This window comes from Delphinus delphis, chromosome 4 (genome assembly GCF_949987515.2).
Source record: "Delphinus delphis chromosome 4, mDelDel1.2, whole genome shotgun sequence".
Taxonomy (NCBI): Eukaryota; Metazoa; Chordata; class Mammalia; order Artiodactyla; family Delphinidae; genus Delphinus; species Delphinus delphis.
In genome coordinates, this window is record NC_082686.1 from 125,765,550 (window position 1) to 125,781,119 (window position 15,570).

The 15,570-nt window shown below is 37.9% G+C and overlaps 1 protein-coding gene across 2 annotated transcripts in view; it reads left to right on the plus strand.

The window, feature by feature from the left end:
- RNF13 (ring finger protein 13) overlaps positions 1–13,290 on the plus strand; it is a 138,142-nt gene extending 124,852 nt beyond the window's left edge. For both annotated transcript variants that reach the window (XM_060011412.1, XM_060011413.1), the window contains 2 exons: positions 11,231–11,311; positions 11,585–13,290. In XM_060011412.1, the coding sequence (XP_059867395.1) occupies positions 11,231–11,311; positions 11,585–11,949 (446 nt within the window). In that variant the 3' untranslated portion in view covers positions 11,950–13,290. The remainder of the gene's footprint in view (positions 1–11,230; positions 11,312–11,584) is intronic.
- The last annotated feature ends 2,280 nt before the right edge of the window (positions 13,291–15,570 follow it).

A 15,570-nucleotide genomic window follows, 5' to 3' on the forward strand; every position in this document is an offset into this window, starting at 1 on the left:
CAGTTTTAAGACAACTGAGGACATTTGAATATGCCTTGGGTATTGGATGATATTAAGAAATTACTGTTCATTTTGTTAGGTGTGTAATAGTATTGTGATTACAAATTCTAAAAATCCTTATCTTTTAGACATATATACTAAAGTATGTGTTGGTAACATGATATGTCTCAGAATTTGCTTTAAATGTTGACACTTCAGGGAAAAAAGCAGAGGAAGTTATCAGAGCTAACAAAAATAGTAGAATATTGAAAACTGTTGAAACTCAGTGATGGTACATGAGGTGGTATAATGGTATATATCATTATACTTTTGTGTATGTTTGAAACTTTTCTAATTTAAAAAAAGTAAAAGAAAGAAAGAAACTACCTACTCTCACTGGATCTTATGTCCAAAGGGAAATCCAGTAGAAGTCAGTGAGGAATGTTAATTATTTTACCTCTTCTCCCGGTAGAAATCATTCCATTTTAGGAATTATAGACAGCTCTAAAACTCCACTAGAATCACAAGTCATTTCCTTTCCTATAGCTGGTTCCTAGGCTTCCTTCTACCCCAGGTAAACTTTAGCAATTCGTATCAAAGCTATACTAGTTGGAGGGGTGGGTTTATGTAAGTGATGTAAGTAGTTCTTACGAACCCCACAGCAGTGAGGAAGTTAACTTTTAGAGGATCAGCAAAATGATACAGTGGAAAGAATACAGGATATGGAACCAAAAGACTTGGTTCTATTAGTGATTAAATGTGTGACTTGAGCACTTCACCTACCTCTCTGATAATACCTGCTGAAAGTACCTCACTAAGATATGAGAAGAAAGTAATGCAAAATCATGTCTTTTCAAATACAAATTATTATGGACCCAAACTAAGCAAGTGTAGTCGCATGCTAGCCATAAAATCTACGCAATTTCACCGGCCAGCTTAGATGTTCAGGATGCCTTAACTTCTGAAGAAAAAGAAATCTGAAGTTGTTATATAAGTGTCTCCTTTGTGTCCTACTGGATTATTTCTTACAGTTACTCTGAATTATACTTTTTCTAACTGTAAAATTACATTTTTTTAATACTCCGTGTTATGGGAAATGTTTTCACATGTATTGCCTCATTTGGCTTCTTTATCCATGACCTATTGTATGACTTTTTATTTAAAGATGTTTTCTCCCAAATGGTATTATATTAACAAATTTTCATAGGCTGATCATCCTCTAAGACTTATTTTACTAATTTAGAAATGTTTATTAAACGGTTTCATGGTGGCTACGCTCTGAAAGAAGCAATAAAGAATTATTTTATAAAGTTAGGTTACAGTCTCTGCCCTCAAAAAAAAAAGGTGTGTTGTGGTTCAGATAGTCTCAACTTTTTTGTGGTTCAGATAGTCTCAGCTTTTTTCTGCTTTCTGCCTCCCTGGAACTGACACGTGCAACTCACTGCCCTCAGTAACCCCTCTTCTTCTGCGCCGTGTTTCCAACCCTGGATGCCTGTGGGTAGGGTAGGCACTCAGGAGCGCAGCTACAGTCAGTCACCAGTCTTTTCAGTCCTCTTCTTCCGTGAAGTAGGAATCTCCTTTGCTGCCATTTACCCTTTGGATCACTGCTCGCTTAAAATGATAGCACACATTTGAGAGCTTTCTGTGTGTCAGGCACAGATCTATGGGTTTTATCTCAGGTTATTATCTCCTTAGCCCTTGCCTTTTCCTAGTGAGCTATTTCCTGGCGGCTTGCATACTTTATATCCCGCCTAGACCTTTCTCCTAAGCTCCAGTTCCACATATCCAGTTAACTAATAGACATCTCTGCCTGGATACACAGTCTTCAAATTCAGTATGTCCAGAACTGCTTTTCCTTTTCGCATTTCGTCAGCATGTATTTGACCAGCCATTGTGCTTGGCGTTAGAGATAGCAGCTTACTGTCCATAATTATATACAGTAAGAGAACTTCTGTGGTTTGTTCTGAGCCTCATTTATATGTAAGAATAAAGTCAGACTTACACTTTAGCACGGCCTAGGGACCTCATGGTCTGACCCCTGCTTCCACCCCCAGCCTCACCCTCTGTTTGCTTCCTTGCATCTTACATTCCAGCCTGAGGAACTGCCTCCTGTTCCCCCACCCACATACTTCTGTGTAGCTTTTTTGGAGTTTTAATTCCTTTCCCTGCTTTGTTAACCTTGAAGTCCCAGTTCTTCGTCTAAGCTCTGCCTTAGTATAGTTCATGGTATTTGCCAAGTAAATGTCAATATGTATCTGTTATTGTAATGGACATTTTAGAAAACTTACAAAGAAATGTGACCCTCATTCTCAAGGAATTTCCAATCCAGTGGAGCTAGGGCAAATGTAATTTATATATATTTCCATAGAAGTATGACTTTCCATCACAAAACAGGTATCCCCCGCTTTTTGAAAGTTTGCTTAATGCCACTTTGCTTCTTTGAAAGACCTATGTTAGTATCTGTTTTTGCTAACTGAAAGAAATCCAAAGAGGATTTTCGCTTTTATAAAAAAAGGGTGAAAAGCAAAACTAGTGTTCAACCTGTTTTGCAACGAGCTGTTGTAGAGGGCAGCATGCACTCCGAGCATTGAGAATGGTACCCCCAGCGCCTTCCCCTGGAACTACACTCAACATCTCAGCATCAAGCCAGTGTGAACTGTCTCTGTGAGCATCTGTGCTTTATCTCAACTTATGTGCATCCGTTAGCAAAATGTGTCCTAAGGTAACTGCTTCTTTATGCCACTTTGGCTTATGAAAGTTTTCATAAAACTCTACTTTCAGATAGCAGGGGAAACCTGTACTGTATTTCTTGTGTTACAGTAAAGTGTGTGGTCCGGAAAGAGTACTCCATCTTTTTTTTTTTTTTTTTTTTTTTTTTTGCGGTACGCGGGCCTCTCACTGTTGTGGCCTCTCCCGTTGCGTAGCACAGGCTCCGGACGCACATGCTCAGCGGCCATGGCTCACGGGCCCAGCCGCTCTGCGGCATGTGGGATCTTCCCAGACCGGGGCACGACCTGTGTCCCCTGCATCGGCAGGCAGACTCTCAACCACTGCGCCACCAGGAAAGCCCAGTACTCCTTCTTTGGAGAGACATTACATTCTGACACACTGTAGTCTAAATAAAGTGCACATATTGTTCAGACTATAATTAGTCTTTGGTAATAGTTACATTATTTCAGGATAAAATATAGTCACAAAACACTAACCATCTCTTTAACATTTAGAATTAACTTACCAATTCTTAGTTAAAAAAAAAAATCAGCAGCTTATATATAGTTAATTTGCTCCCAGTCCCTCTCCTACGCTTTTTACATGTTGTATCTTAATAATGTCAAGCAAAACACTTAAGTTTTTAAACTTCTATTAAATGAAAATAGCCATCCCATAAGATTACATGCATTATCTTTGATTCACCTCTTCTGTTGCCAGTGTCTAGTCTCCAAATGCAATGAGTTGTTCTTTCAAAATGATTATTGGATCTAATAATTTCTTTCCATTCTTGTGGTCACTTTATCATGCAAGCCAACCTCAGTTTATTACTTGAGTTTTGGGAGTGCTAAACATCAGGTCAGTTTAACAGTCTCTAGGCTCACCTCTACATCACAGGCCCGGGTCCCTTCAGCACCTGATGAAAAATTTCTAAGATGTGGTTTTCATACATCAGTTATTCCAAGATCAGAGTCTGCATCTTGGTATTCAAAGCTTTTCATCATTTGGCTCCACCAAACTCATCCACCCTTACTTTCCACTGCTCTGTGTTTCTAGCTTTGCGTAACTTTGATTTTGCCATGTTTATTTCCCCTTGCAAAAGTCTTTCAATCATTTACCTTCCCAATAGTGTCTTTTTTTTTTTTTTTTTTTTGGTGGTACGCGGGCCTATCTCTGCTGTGGCCTCTCCCGTTGCGGAGCACAGGCTCCGGACGCGCAGGCTCCTCGGCATGTGGGATCTTCCCGGACCGAGGCACGAACCCATTTCCCCTGCATTGGCAGGCGGACTCTCAACCACTGCACCACCAGGGAAGCCCCCCCCAATAGTGTCTTTTCCTCCTTAGTTTTTCTAAATTCAGTTTAAGACTTGATCCTAGTTCTTCTCTAAGCACTCTTCTCCAGTATCTCCTGGTACAGTGAACTCTTCTTTTCTTGGATATCTTCTGCTTATCAGTAGACACAGTATCGAATATTGCCACTGTGCAAACATTATACTCCTTATAGTACTTTGTTGTATATGGTCTTCTGGTGTCCTGAGAGTTGGCCAGAATATTCAACATTGAACTAGGAAGGCTGAGGCCAGACTGATTGAGGCCAATCAGTCAGGATCTATATAGAATTTATCTACATTATTAGCTTTTTGTACTTAGATCTGTCTGATTAGGTCCTCTGATTAGCAGTTGGAGGCAGAAGTCAGGATTTCCTGGGAATAACTTATGTAGTTATTCATACATTAATTACGTCAACAAATATTTACTGAGTACTTTTACTGTGTGCTAGGCACTGTTCTAGGTGGTAGGGAAACAGCAGTAAATAAAACGGAAAAAAAGACCTCGTGCCTTTGTGGAGCTTTGCGGGGCAGACAGACAAGGAAAGCAGTAACGTCACACAGCAATAAGTGCAACGAGGAAAACAAATGATGAGTGACGGGGGAGGGGCGGGATGCTGTTTTAGATAAGACCAGGAAGAAGACCTCTCTGAGAAGGACACTGAACAGAGATCCAAATGAAGTGAGAGATTAAACAGTGGGGGGAAGGGGGAGGGGAGAACACTGCAGGCAGAGGAGGGAACCGCAAGTACAGAGGCTTGAAGGCAACAGTGTGTTTGATTTATTCAGGGAGCAGTAAAAAGAGCACGTAACTAGAATATATGTAGTGGTCTAGAGAGAGAGTTGTTAAGAGATGAGATCGGAGAGACACATGGGGAGCTAGATCGTGCCATGGTAAGTACTTGTGATTTTATCGTGTCTTGGTAAAACTTGGATGGGTTTTGTGCAGAAGAATGACATGCTAAGATTACTGTGGAAACGGATCCCTCACGCTGGTGAATGGAGAGCAGACTAGGGGTTGACAGTGAAGCAGGGAAGAGTCCATGCGGCAGGTTCCACGTGAGAGGTAGATGCTTGTTAACTCTCCATCAGGAAATGAACAAATGCTTTGCGGCATTTGTTATTCTGCTTGTATTTATTGGGAGCCTACTCTATACTGGGCACAGTATTAAATACTAGGGACATAATGGTGAGTAAAGGACATAGTCGGTCTCCTCATACACTAAGAATCTATAACCAGAGTTCAGTCCAACCAGCGGTAGTTGATGTTTGTTCTTTGTTGAACTATTTCAAGGGAAAATGTTCTGAATTTACTCTTAAAAAGCAAATCAGAAAAGGGAATATCCTCAGTTCCTCTAAAGGAGTACTTTTTATAATGGCCACAAAGCAGTAAAATGAGGTTGCAAGTTGGGTAGAAGTTACTGTTACGGCTGTGGCTCCTGTGAGATCACGGTATTCCTGAGTTACTTGAAGATGAACTATTTTATTATTTCATGCCCGAGGTCTGCACTGTAGTCTTGAGATGGACTGAAGGGGATTGAGAGAGTTGATCCTTAGGTTGGTTGGTATCATGGCACTCTTGACCTTTATCATTTGCCTGTAGCTGTGATTTCTATAGAGAACTGTACCTTCAGTCTCCTAACTAACTTCTCACTGAAGAAGTCAGTGTAATTTATACTAAATGAATTAATCGGTATTAGATTGGATTGGAATGGACATTGCACCCAACTAACAAAACCTGATAATCCTATAAGCATATAACACACCTATTATTTAGTATAAAAGCAAACCATGCACCTTGCATAAATGATCTCATTTAGTTCTCAGAGCAGCACAATTAGAAAAGTATTGTCATGACCATTTTATAGAAAAAGAAAGTGAGACTCAGAAATGTCAAGTAGGGACTTCCCTGGTGGTCCATTGGTTATGACTCTGCGCTTCCAATGCAGGGGGTGCGGGTTCGATCACTGGTTTGGGAACTGAGATCCCATGCATAGGGCATGACCAAAAAAAAAGTCAAGTAAATTACCTGAGGGTGCATAGCTAGGTAAGTAGCAGGGCTCTCGACTCCAAACATTGGGCTTGTAAATATTACCCAACCCTGTCTTTCCTCTTCAGTCACTACCATTTCAAAATGAAATCAGTTACCTCCTAGATTTAATCCTTACCATTCCCCTTCTCTAATCCTCCTCTCCCCACCGCCACCTGCACTTACCCTCTCCTTCTCAATTCACTATGTCAAAGAGAAAGAACATTTTTGAGAAAAAAATAATTTCCTAAAGGTTCAGGTCTACCAGCAGTAGAGTCTGACAGACATGGGCTGGAATTCTAGATCATCCATTTTATTGGCTGTGTGACCTAGTACAAGTTACTTAACCTCTCCATACATCCCTTCATGTGTAAATGTGACTAAAAACTTACTTCGTAAGGTGGGTGAGGAGATATAAATCAATATGTGAAATATGCTTATAACAGTGCCTGGCACATAGCAACAGCTCAGCATTGCTACAGCTCAACAAGTGATAGCAATTATTATAAAAAACAAAACAACCCCTTAAGTAACAATCATAAATAAAATATTAGTGCCATCAATATTTAGTCCATAAACATTTCTTTTATGATGAAAAAGTAGAAGATTGCCAGAATAATGAAGCAGCTTAAAAGTATGTAACTTTATATTACTCTTGAAATTTCTTCCCAGTAACCATAAATTTGAGCCAGTTGTATTTTTGTTTTAGAGTATTTTGGTTATCATGAGACTTGACATCTAAAGTAAAAAGAAAGAGGTATATTTGTTATGCATTTTAGTGTACTCTAATGGTTTTGACAAAGTATGCGTAGATGTTAGAAAGAAAAAAAAATCTCAATTAATTACTGCAGTTTTTCATAGTTGTAGACACAACTATGATTGAAAACATGAAGGGAAGTGTAGAATATTTCTGTGGGTACTCATCACTCCCAGTGAGTCATAGCACCAAACCGTGAAGTCCTAAAAGAATTCTTACAGGTTTAGAATATAGTGGAAAAGTTAATGTTTATGTTAGGGGAATCTGTAACATTTTGGAAATATTTACCAACAAACCAAAAAGAATTTGGCATTTGGAAGTCTTTCATAGGCATAGTCTGTAATCAGACCCACAGAAGTCAGCAACTTGAGGCCCTGGCACAAGTGAAATATCTGTAAAGGCTAGCTGGCACTCTTATTCATTTACCGTACTGTGGGAACGGGATCATCTTAAATCTTCCTGTCTTAGTGATCCTCATCTTTGCAACTTGTTCAGAAATGGTTGTGCTGATTAACACTTAAATGTTTTAAATACTGATTTAGCCATTTCTAGCACATATAAAATAGGAATAGCCTTTTAGTTATTTTCTTGCTTTTGAAGCCACCAACTTCGTTATAAATTTATTCATCACTCGTTATGGTCCTCAAAAATAGCTCTTCAGTTGAAATTGTGGTTTCCTGAGTTTCCTGTACCAGCTAACGCATTTCTCCAAGTCTATAACCCTAAGGACTGGTTACCACATACCATGTTTCATAGCAGATGAAAAATCCTTATGTTTTCACTTAATAGTCCCCCAACTGAGTATTTAAGGTAGTCTCTGTGGGAGCTGTCTCCCTACCCCATTAGTATGTGAAGGAGCCAGATCCCTGAGATGTAAATGATAAAAAAGTGGGTTTTTGTATTTGAAGTTTTAAGTTACCAGCTTTTTTCTTTTACAGCTTAATCATTGAGGTTTTCCAAGATAATATGTGTAGGAGAACGATTTTCATTTCAGAGATTGAAAAAAGGAATATAACATTTTATAGCAGATTACAGAAAAATGGGGCAATATTTAATTTTTATAATTTTTTATTTCTTAAATCTATCTATGAAGACATGCCTAATTTTTATTATTGCATTTAACTGCCTTTAACCTTAAAAGTAAATATTAGTTCCTTTGCTCAGGGTTTAAAAATAATCAGGGGGGCTTCCCTGGTGGCGCAGTGGTTGAGAGTCCACCTGCCGATGCAGGGGACACGGGTTCGTGCCCCGGTCCGGGAAGATACCACATGCCGCGGAGCGGCTGCGCCCGTGAGCCATGGCCGCTGAGCCTGCGCGTCCGGAGCCTGTGCTCCGCAACGGGAGAGGCCACAACAGTGGTACCCGCGTACCGCAAAAAAAAAAAAAACTGAATTAAGCTTTACATCAATTTGTATACACTACTACTACATTATTTCAAAGTAGCTTATTTTTTTAATTGAGGTATATTTGATTTACAATATTATATAATTTTCAGGTGTACAATACAGTGACTCACCTTTTTAAAGGTTATACTCGATTTGTTACTATAAAATATTGGCTGTATTCCCTGTGCTGTACAATATATCCTTGTAGCTTATTTATTTTATACCTAGTAGTGTGTACCTCTTAATCCTCTACCCCTATCTTCCCCTCACTCCTTCCCTCTCCCCACTGGTAACCACTGGTTTGTTCTCTATATCCATGAGTCTGTTTCCTTTTTTGTTATATTTGTTTTAATTTTTTAGATTCTACATATAAGTGATATCACACAGTGTTTGCCTTTCTCTTAGTTCACTAAGTATAATATCCTCCAAGTCCATCCATGTTGTTGCAAATGGCAAATTTCCATTCTTTATGACTGAGTAGTATTCCATTGTATATATGTACTGCATCTTCTTAATCCATTCATCTCTTGATGAAGTTAGGTTGCTTCCATATCCTGGCTATTGTAAATAATGCTGCTATGAACACTGGGGTGCATATATCTTTTTGAGTTAATGTTTTTGTTTTCTTTGGATATATACCCAGGACTGGAACTGCTAGATCATTTGGTAGTTCTATTTTTAGTTTTTTGAGAAACCTCCGTACTGTTTTTCACAGTGGCTGCACCAACTTACATTCCCACCAACAGTGTAGGAGCGTTTTTTCCTCCACATCTTTGCCAACATTTGTTATTTGTGTTCTTTTTGATGATGGCCATTCTGACAGGTGTGAAGTGATAGCTAACTGTGGTTTTCATTTGCATTTCTCTGATGATTAGCGATGGTGAGCATCTTTTCATGTGCCTGTTGGTCATCTGTATGTCTTCTTTGGAAAAATGTCTATTCAGGTCTTCTGCCCATTTTTTAAAATCGTGTTTTTTCTTTGATGCTGAGTTATATGAGTTGTTTATGTATTTTGGATATCAACCCCTTATCACTCATAACACTTGCCCATATTTTCTCCCATTCAGCAGTTGTCTTTTCGTTTTGTTCATTTTTGAAGTCTAGTTCCTTTCTTAAGTCATCTTTGGAAATAGTGATTTCTCTTTCTATACCTATTTTTATGTGCAATTTTTTGTCATAACATGGCTAAATGCAGGTGCACACCTGACTTTCATATTAGTTTGTTCAAGACTGAAAGAAAGCCAGTGTGGCTGAAGCATGAGTGAAGGGGGGGGGTAAGAGTGGTGTGCGATGAGATGGGTGATCTGTATATCAGATCATATTCAGCTATATGAAGGTCGCGACAAGGAGCTCAGATTTTATTCTAAGTGAGATGGGGGACCATTTAAGTAGGACTGATGTGATGTGACTGAAGTTTTAAAAATATCACCCTGGCTGCTATGGAGAAAAACCATATGGGGCAGGAATAGAAGGGTAGGAACAGAGGAGGCTCTTAACAGTAATCCAGGCTACTGGACCAGCATAATTGAGGAAACAAGAGAAAAGGGGACAGATTGAGGATGTTTTACAGATAAAAGTTTACAGGACTTGGTGATGCTGAATGTAAACTCTAAGGGAAAGAAGCATCAAGGACATGCCCAGGCCTGATAGTCAGTTCATGCTACTGCAGTGGCTGCCTTAAGTCTTGAGTGCTTCCTATTCTGATGGGTTGGTGCCTTTGCTGTATCTGACGACCCAAGGTTTTGGGGAAAAACGAGGGAGGAGCAGGTTTACAGGGGAATATCAAAGTTCTGTCCACTTACATACTATAACATTCCTAGATTGATGAGACTTAAGTGTCTTGATGAAAATTTTCTGAAACAGTATTCAAATAACAATAATATGAATAACGTTCCAGATAGAAGCATTTCCATATTGTTGCACATAACAGACATGAATCTCACCCTTCCTGCAGCTTCTGAACATCTGTCCACTAGTGAATTAGCTAAGTCTTTGTCTGGCAGGCACATTTTCTTTACCACTGCACCACCAGGGAATGCGTTATGTTCATCCAGCCTATGTATCCAGACAGTGCTTTATTTCTGACAAGCCTCCAATGTGGTTGCCCTGAGTGTGGGATAGGCAATGACTTTAACTGTCTTTTGTTTATAAAGGTGATCAGCTCAACAATAAGGAATTAAAAAGGCAGTGATATTAATAACAAACACCAGGGCTTCCCTGGTGGTGCAGTGGTTGAGAGTCCGCCTGCCAATGCAGGGGACACCGGTTCGTGCCCCGGTCAGGGAAGATCCCACATGCCGCAGAGCGGCTGGGCCCGTGAGCCATGGCCGCTGAGCCTGCGCGTCCGGAGCCTGTGCTCCGCAACGGGAGAGGCCACAACAGTGAGAGGTCCGCGTACCGAAAAACAAAACAAAACAAAACAACACCATTTAGTGAATACCTCTGTGCTTGGCCCTTTATCTCATTTTATCCTCACAATTCTGCAAGGTAGATGGAAACTGTCTACCGATAAAACAATTGTATGTTACAGGCTAAGTAACTTGCCAAGCACCACAAAACTCATAAATGTTGGAAGAGATTTGAAGCTCAGTATCTCTCATTCTAAACGTTTTTATTCACTAATATGTATTTTTTAATTTGAGTATGTTCTAATATGCTTCCATTTTTACTTAAACGACTCAGAGACCTTAAGATATCTAAATAGTGAAATTTTGTCATCTTTGGCATAAAATATTTCCACACTAGCATCTTAATAGTTATGTAAAACTAATGAATTATTAAAATCTTTTGCAGAGGTAATCAAGGTAAACAAATTTGACATCCATTTTTAATTTCTTATTGTAGGTAAAAGGTTAATTATTTAATTTAAAACTTCAGGTTCCTGAACTTGAACTTGAAGCAGCTCCCTGATCTGAGAGAAAACAAAGAGGTATCATTTAAAAGATAAATCAGAAGGCATTTAATATAAGTGACTGAGGAAGAACTTGAAAAGTTAAGAATACTTCTCTACATGTTTTAATTAGTTTTACTATTTTCTGTCATAGGAGATGAGTATGATGTATGTGCCATTTGTTTGGATGAATATGAAGATGGAGACAAGCTCAGAATCCTTCCGTGTTCCCATGGTATGAATAATTACATACTGCTTTGAATTTCTGTATAGAGTAATTTATACTTCGGTTCAGTATTAGAGAGACAGGAGATAGTTATTAGCACACCATAAGCCAGGCCCTGTACTAATCAGTGATCTCATTAAGGGATGGAGCAGTTTATAAAAATTTACAAGCTTTTCTTCTCTTGTTCCTATGATACATATAGATCAGAACATGAATAAACATTAAAAATAATGTTCTCAACTACAGTATACTACCTAAAAGATGTATATTTTGCTTCAACAGCTTATCATTGCAAGTGTGTAGATCCTTGGCTAACTAAAACCAAAAAAACCTGTCCAGTCTGCAAGCAAAAAGTTGTTCCTTCTCAAGGCGATTCAGACTCTGACACAGACAGTAGTCAAGAAGAAAATGAAGTGTCAGAACATACCCCTTTACTCAGACCTTTGGCTTCTGTCAGCACCCAGTCATTTGGGGCTTTGTCGGAATCCCGCTCACATCAGAACATGACAGAATCTTCAGACTATGAGGAAGAGGACAATGAAGATACCGACAGTAGTGATGCAGAAAATGAAATCAATGAACAGAGTGTTGTGGTCCAACTGCAGCCTGATGGTGAACAGGATTACAACATGGCAAACACTGTTTGACCTTCAGAGGGTATTGCGTTATTTCCCTTTAAAATGTTTATTTAGGCATATAGTGTTTTTGCTCCCTTCAGAGATTTCTGTAGCAATAACTTATTTTTTAGTATTCTACAGGTTAATCAAATTACTGAAACAGGTTTTTTTGATCTGGTATTTACCTGCAGGAGTGTACTTCGTTTCACTAATAACTAATATAGACTGGTGCTGTAAGTCAAGCATCAAATCAACTCTTCTTTTGGAATGAAATATAGCCAAAACATTAAAAAAAATTCCTCACTATAGCTTACAATTAAAACCTAGATCACAGTATGCAACTGTTTCATGTTTTTACACACAAGGTCAGTGCTGTGACCACCTAGCATGAGCTAAGCCAACCCCGATCTCCATAGAGTTACCTAAAGCTGTTGAGCTGGAATATGCTTGTTCTGGCGTTTCTGCCGTCATTAAGTGAGAGGCGACAAGGTAAGTTAGCATTTTTCTTCCTATCAATCAGCACCACGGAGACGCAAAGCTGTCTTTTTCCTTTCTATTGCCAAGTAGTCTTATCCTGATAGGAACAGTCTGTACTAGGGCAGATTGCAAAAGGTTTTTTTTTTTTTTAAGGTTTTTAATACTATAGTGTTATGTATGAACTTGACTTATTGGCTAATGCCTCTGGACTTTACTTACTGAATTTCAGTATCCTTAGAGATTTTGTGTTGTTGTGATCAAAGGAAAAAGAAAATGCTGTATAAAAATACCAGACTTCAGTAACTGTTAATACTCAGATCATATACCTCTTAATAAAGAGCATCTTATGCTAATTAGCCCTGCTAAACTATGTACAGAGGAAATTGTTCAAGTATTGGATTTGCAAATATTGCTTAATTTTAACAGAACTAATGATGTATTTAAACAATGTATTATGAAAAGCTAAATTATACATTATTGTAACTATGTAGAAAATATAGACTTATGTATAATCAAAATGTTAAGAATTTTTATATGGCCTCGTATGAAGGGAGTTTGAATGTTAATAAACACGTTTTCCACTTTAAGAACTGGCAAATATTTGTTCTGCTATAGTATTACCAAAATTAACCGTATTTATATGCACAGCACTTTTGAACGGTATAATGATTAAGGTAATTTAGGTTAGATAAATGCACATCACCTTAGAATTTTCTACAAAGGAACTGCTCACAAGCAATTAGGTAATCCCCCCAAAAGTTAAAACTGCAGCCAAAATCATTCCAACAATAGCGTGTATTACGGTACCTTCTTGCAATGATACATCCCTTACAGTAAAAGGTAAACATCTAGATGTATTTGTATTGACATGGGAAACTGACTGATTGATAGTGAACAAAAGCATATTCGAGAATAGTTAAGTATACTAGTTATATTAGCCTTTTGTTGTAAAAAGAAAAATTTTAATAAATTTTTAAAAAGTGTAACACTATTTGGGGCAATTTCACTTTTTGAACTTTTTAAAAAAATTCTTATAAGCAACAACAAAAAATGAGTTATTTCCACCTAGGAAAATCAAAAGTTGAATTCTTCATCATACTCCCACGCCCACCCTGCTCCACAGAAATAAAAACACGCCTGAGAAACAGAGTTTTAGTTTACTATGGTAGTTAAACGAAAGCTATGGAATTTGACACACTTGTATGATCCTAACTTTTCTAAACCTGTTTGGTCATTTGTGTTAATTTCATTTATCCTAAAGTAGGGTGTCAGGACAAAACACTGAGCTCAGTGCCTGGCACATAAATATAAGTAATAGTTTTTATAATTATTAAAGTAAATAATAAAAACATCATACTATTTTTTTTTAAGAGGGAAAAAGTTAAAAGTCAGTGTAACGTGTATCAGATGTTCTATTCCCTCACTCTTTAATCCACAGTTCAAATCAAGGACTTGGTTCCTTCAAATTTAAGTTACGAGTTTTTCTGAGGCAAAAATAATTTTTTTTTTGGAAACTCCAAACTCTTAATTGTTAAAAATATATATACTTAACAGCACTGTCTAGGACTGTTACTAGTTCTCTTAATAGTCATTTGAAATCTCTTATAATTTCTCTGGTATAACTATACAGCTTTTTAAATAAGATGTTGAATAAAATTAAAATCCCACTTCTATTAAAAAATATATTCTTAATTTAAAATTTTTCCGATTTTAGAAGTATAGTCACCTGGAAACTTACCTGAGAGAAAAGTTTATATTTTGCCTTCAGAAATGCATATGTAAAATACATTATATACTGTATACATTTATCCTATTATATAAAATTCATTGGTGAGCATTTTCTTATGTAATTCTTTAATGACTATTTTATCTTTTGGACATACAGTCATTTATTCGACCCATAACCCTGCAAGTTAAATCTTGTAGTTTTCCAAGTTTAGTTATTCTAAGTAATGCTGTGGTAGCAACATTCTGCTATACGAATTTATATAGCTCCACTTCCTTAGGTTAAATTCCTAGAACTAAATACACAAAGCAAAGACACATGTATATATTTTCATAAGTGTCCTTCAAGTGAAATTGTGGGAAGGGGGCCAATGACTAGTTTCATTCATTATTTTAATGATACAGTTGCCCTCTACCATCTTCTACTCCCCTACCCACACCTCCAGCATCATACACAGTCCCCTCACCTACTTACTACAGGTTCATTCAGTAAGGGTTTCACAAGTGTGGTCACTGCTTTCTAATTAGTTACCCTAACAGTTCTTTACAACTAAAGTATAAATGTATATATTACCATAAAATCATAAATCATCACAACCCAACCACCAGATTTTCATTTGACCCACCTCCTGTTCCTAGCAAGGATCTTGTAACAGGTCAAGAAGTTTTATTGTTGTTTTACAATTCTAAGGTATGCCCAGCTGTCAAAGTAGCCCCAAATCCATATCTTCCATATCTTTACATCCCTGTATGGACAATCAAATTCAGAATTGACAACACTGTCAAAGAAAAAAAATTTAATTATGCACAGTGTATTTTAAGTAAGGCAAAGAGATTAACTCCCATTCCCTAACCCACCCTTTCCCAAAGGGGTAGCATACAGTTCACTTAAAATGGATCAAGGCCCATCTACTGTTTCTAAAGGGACTTCTGGAATCTTCATCTCCAGGGTAGAAATCCAGAGCCCAGAATCTGCATGATAACCAGCTCCCCCAGTTTTGCTTAGACCCACCAGCTTTTGAACTTGGAGCTTCTGCTTGACAGTTCGTGATAATCATTTATCTGAATAGTATTAAACATATTTACTAAATTTCAGTACATCTCAGGGACCTTACAACATCTGGGATTAAACTATTACCTAGTCATAGTTAACATGTCACTCCACAGACAGAAACGGCAAGACATCCCAATTATCTTTTGTGCTTTTTAAGGAATGTCTTCCCTTATGTGAGAGTCCCAGCTGGCTGACTTCGGCCTGCCAACATAGCCTCCAAATTGAAATAAGTCATGTGACAGTTCAACACAGAAGAATCCACAATGCAGAAACCCTTCTTGGAATTGGGCCCCTTACTGCTCCATTAGATTTCACATCAAGAGACCAGCAACAAGACAAAAATATTTAATTTCTAGTGGTTAAGTCAATTTTTGCCTCATAAGCCTGAAAATGAG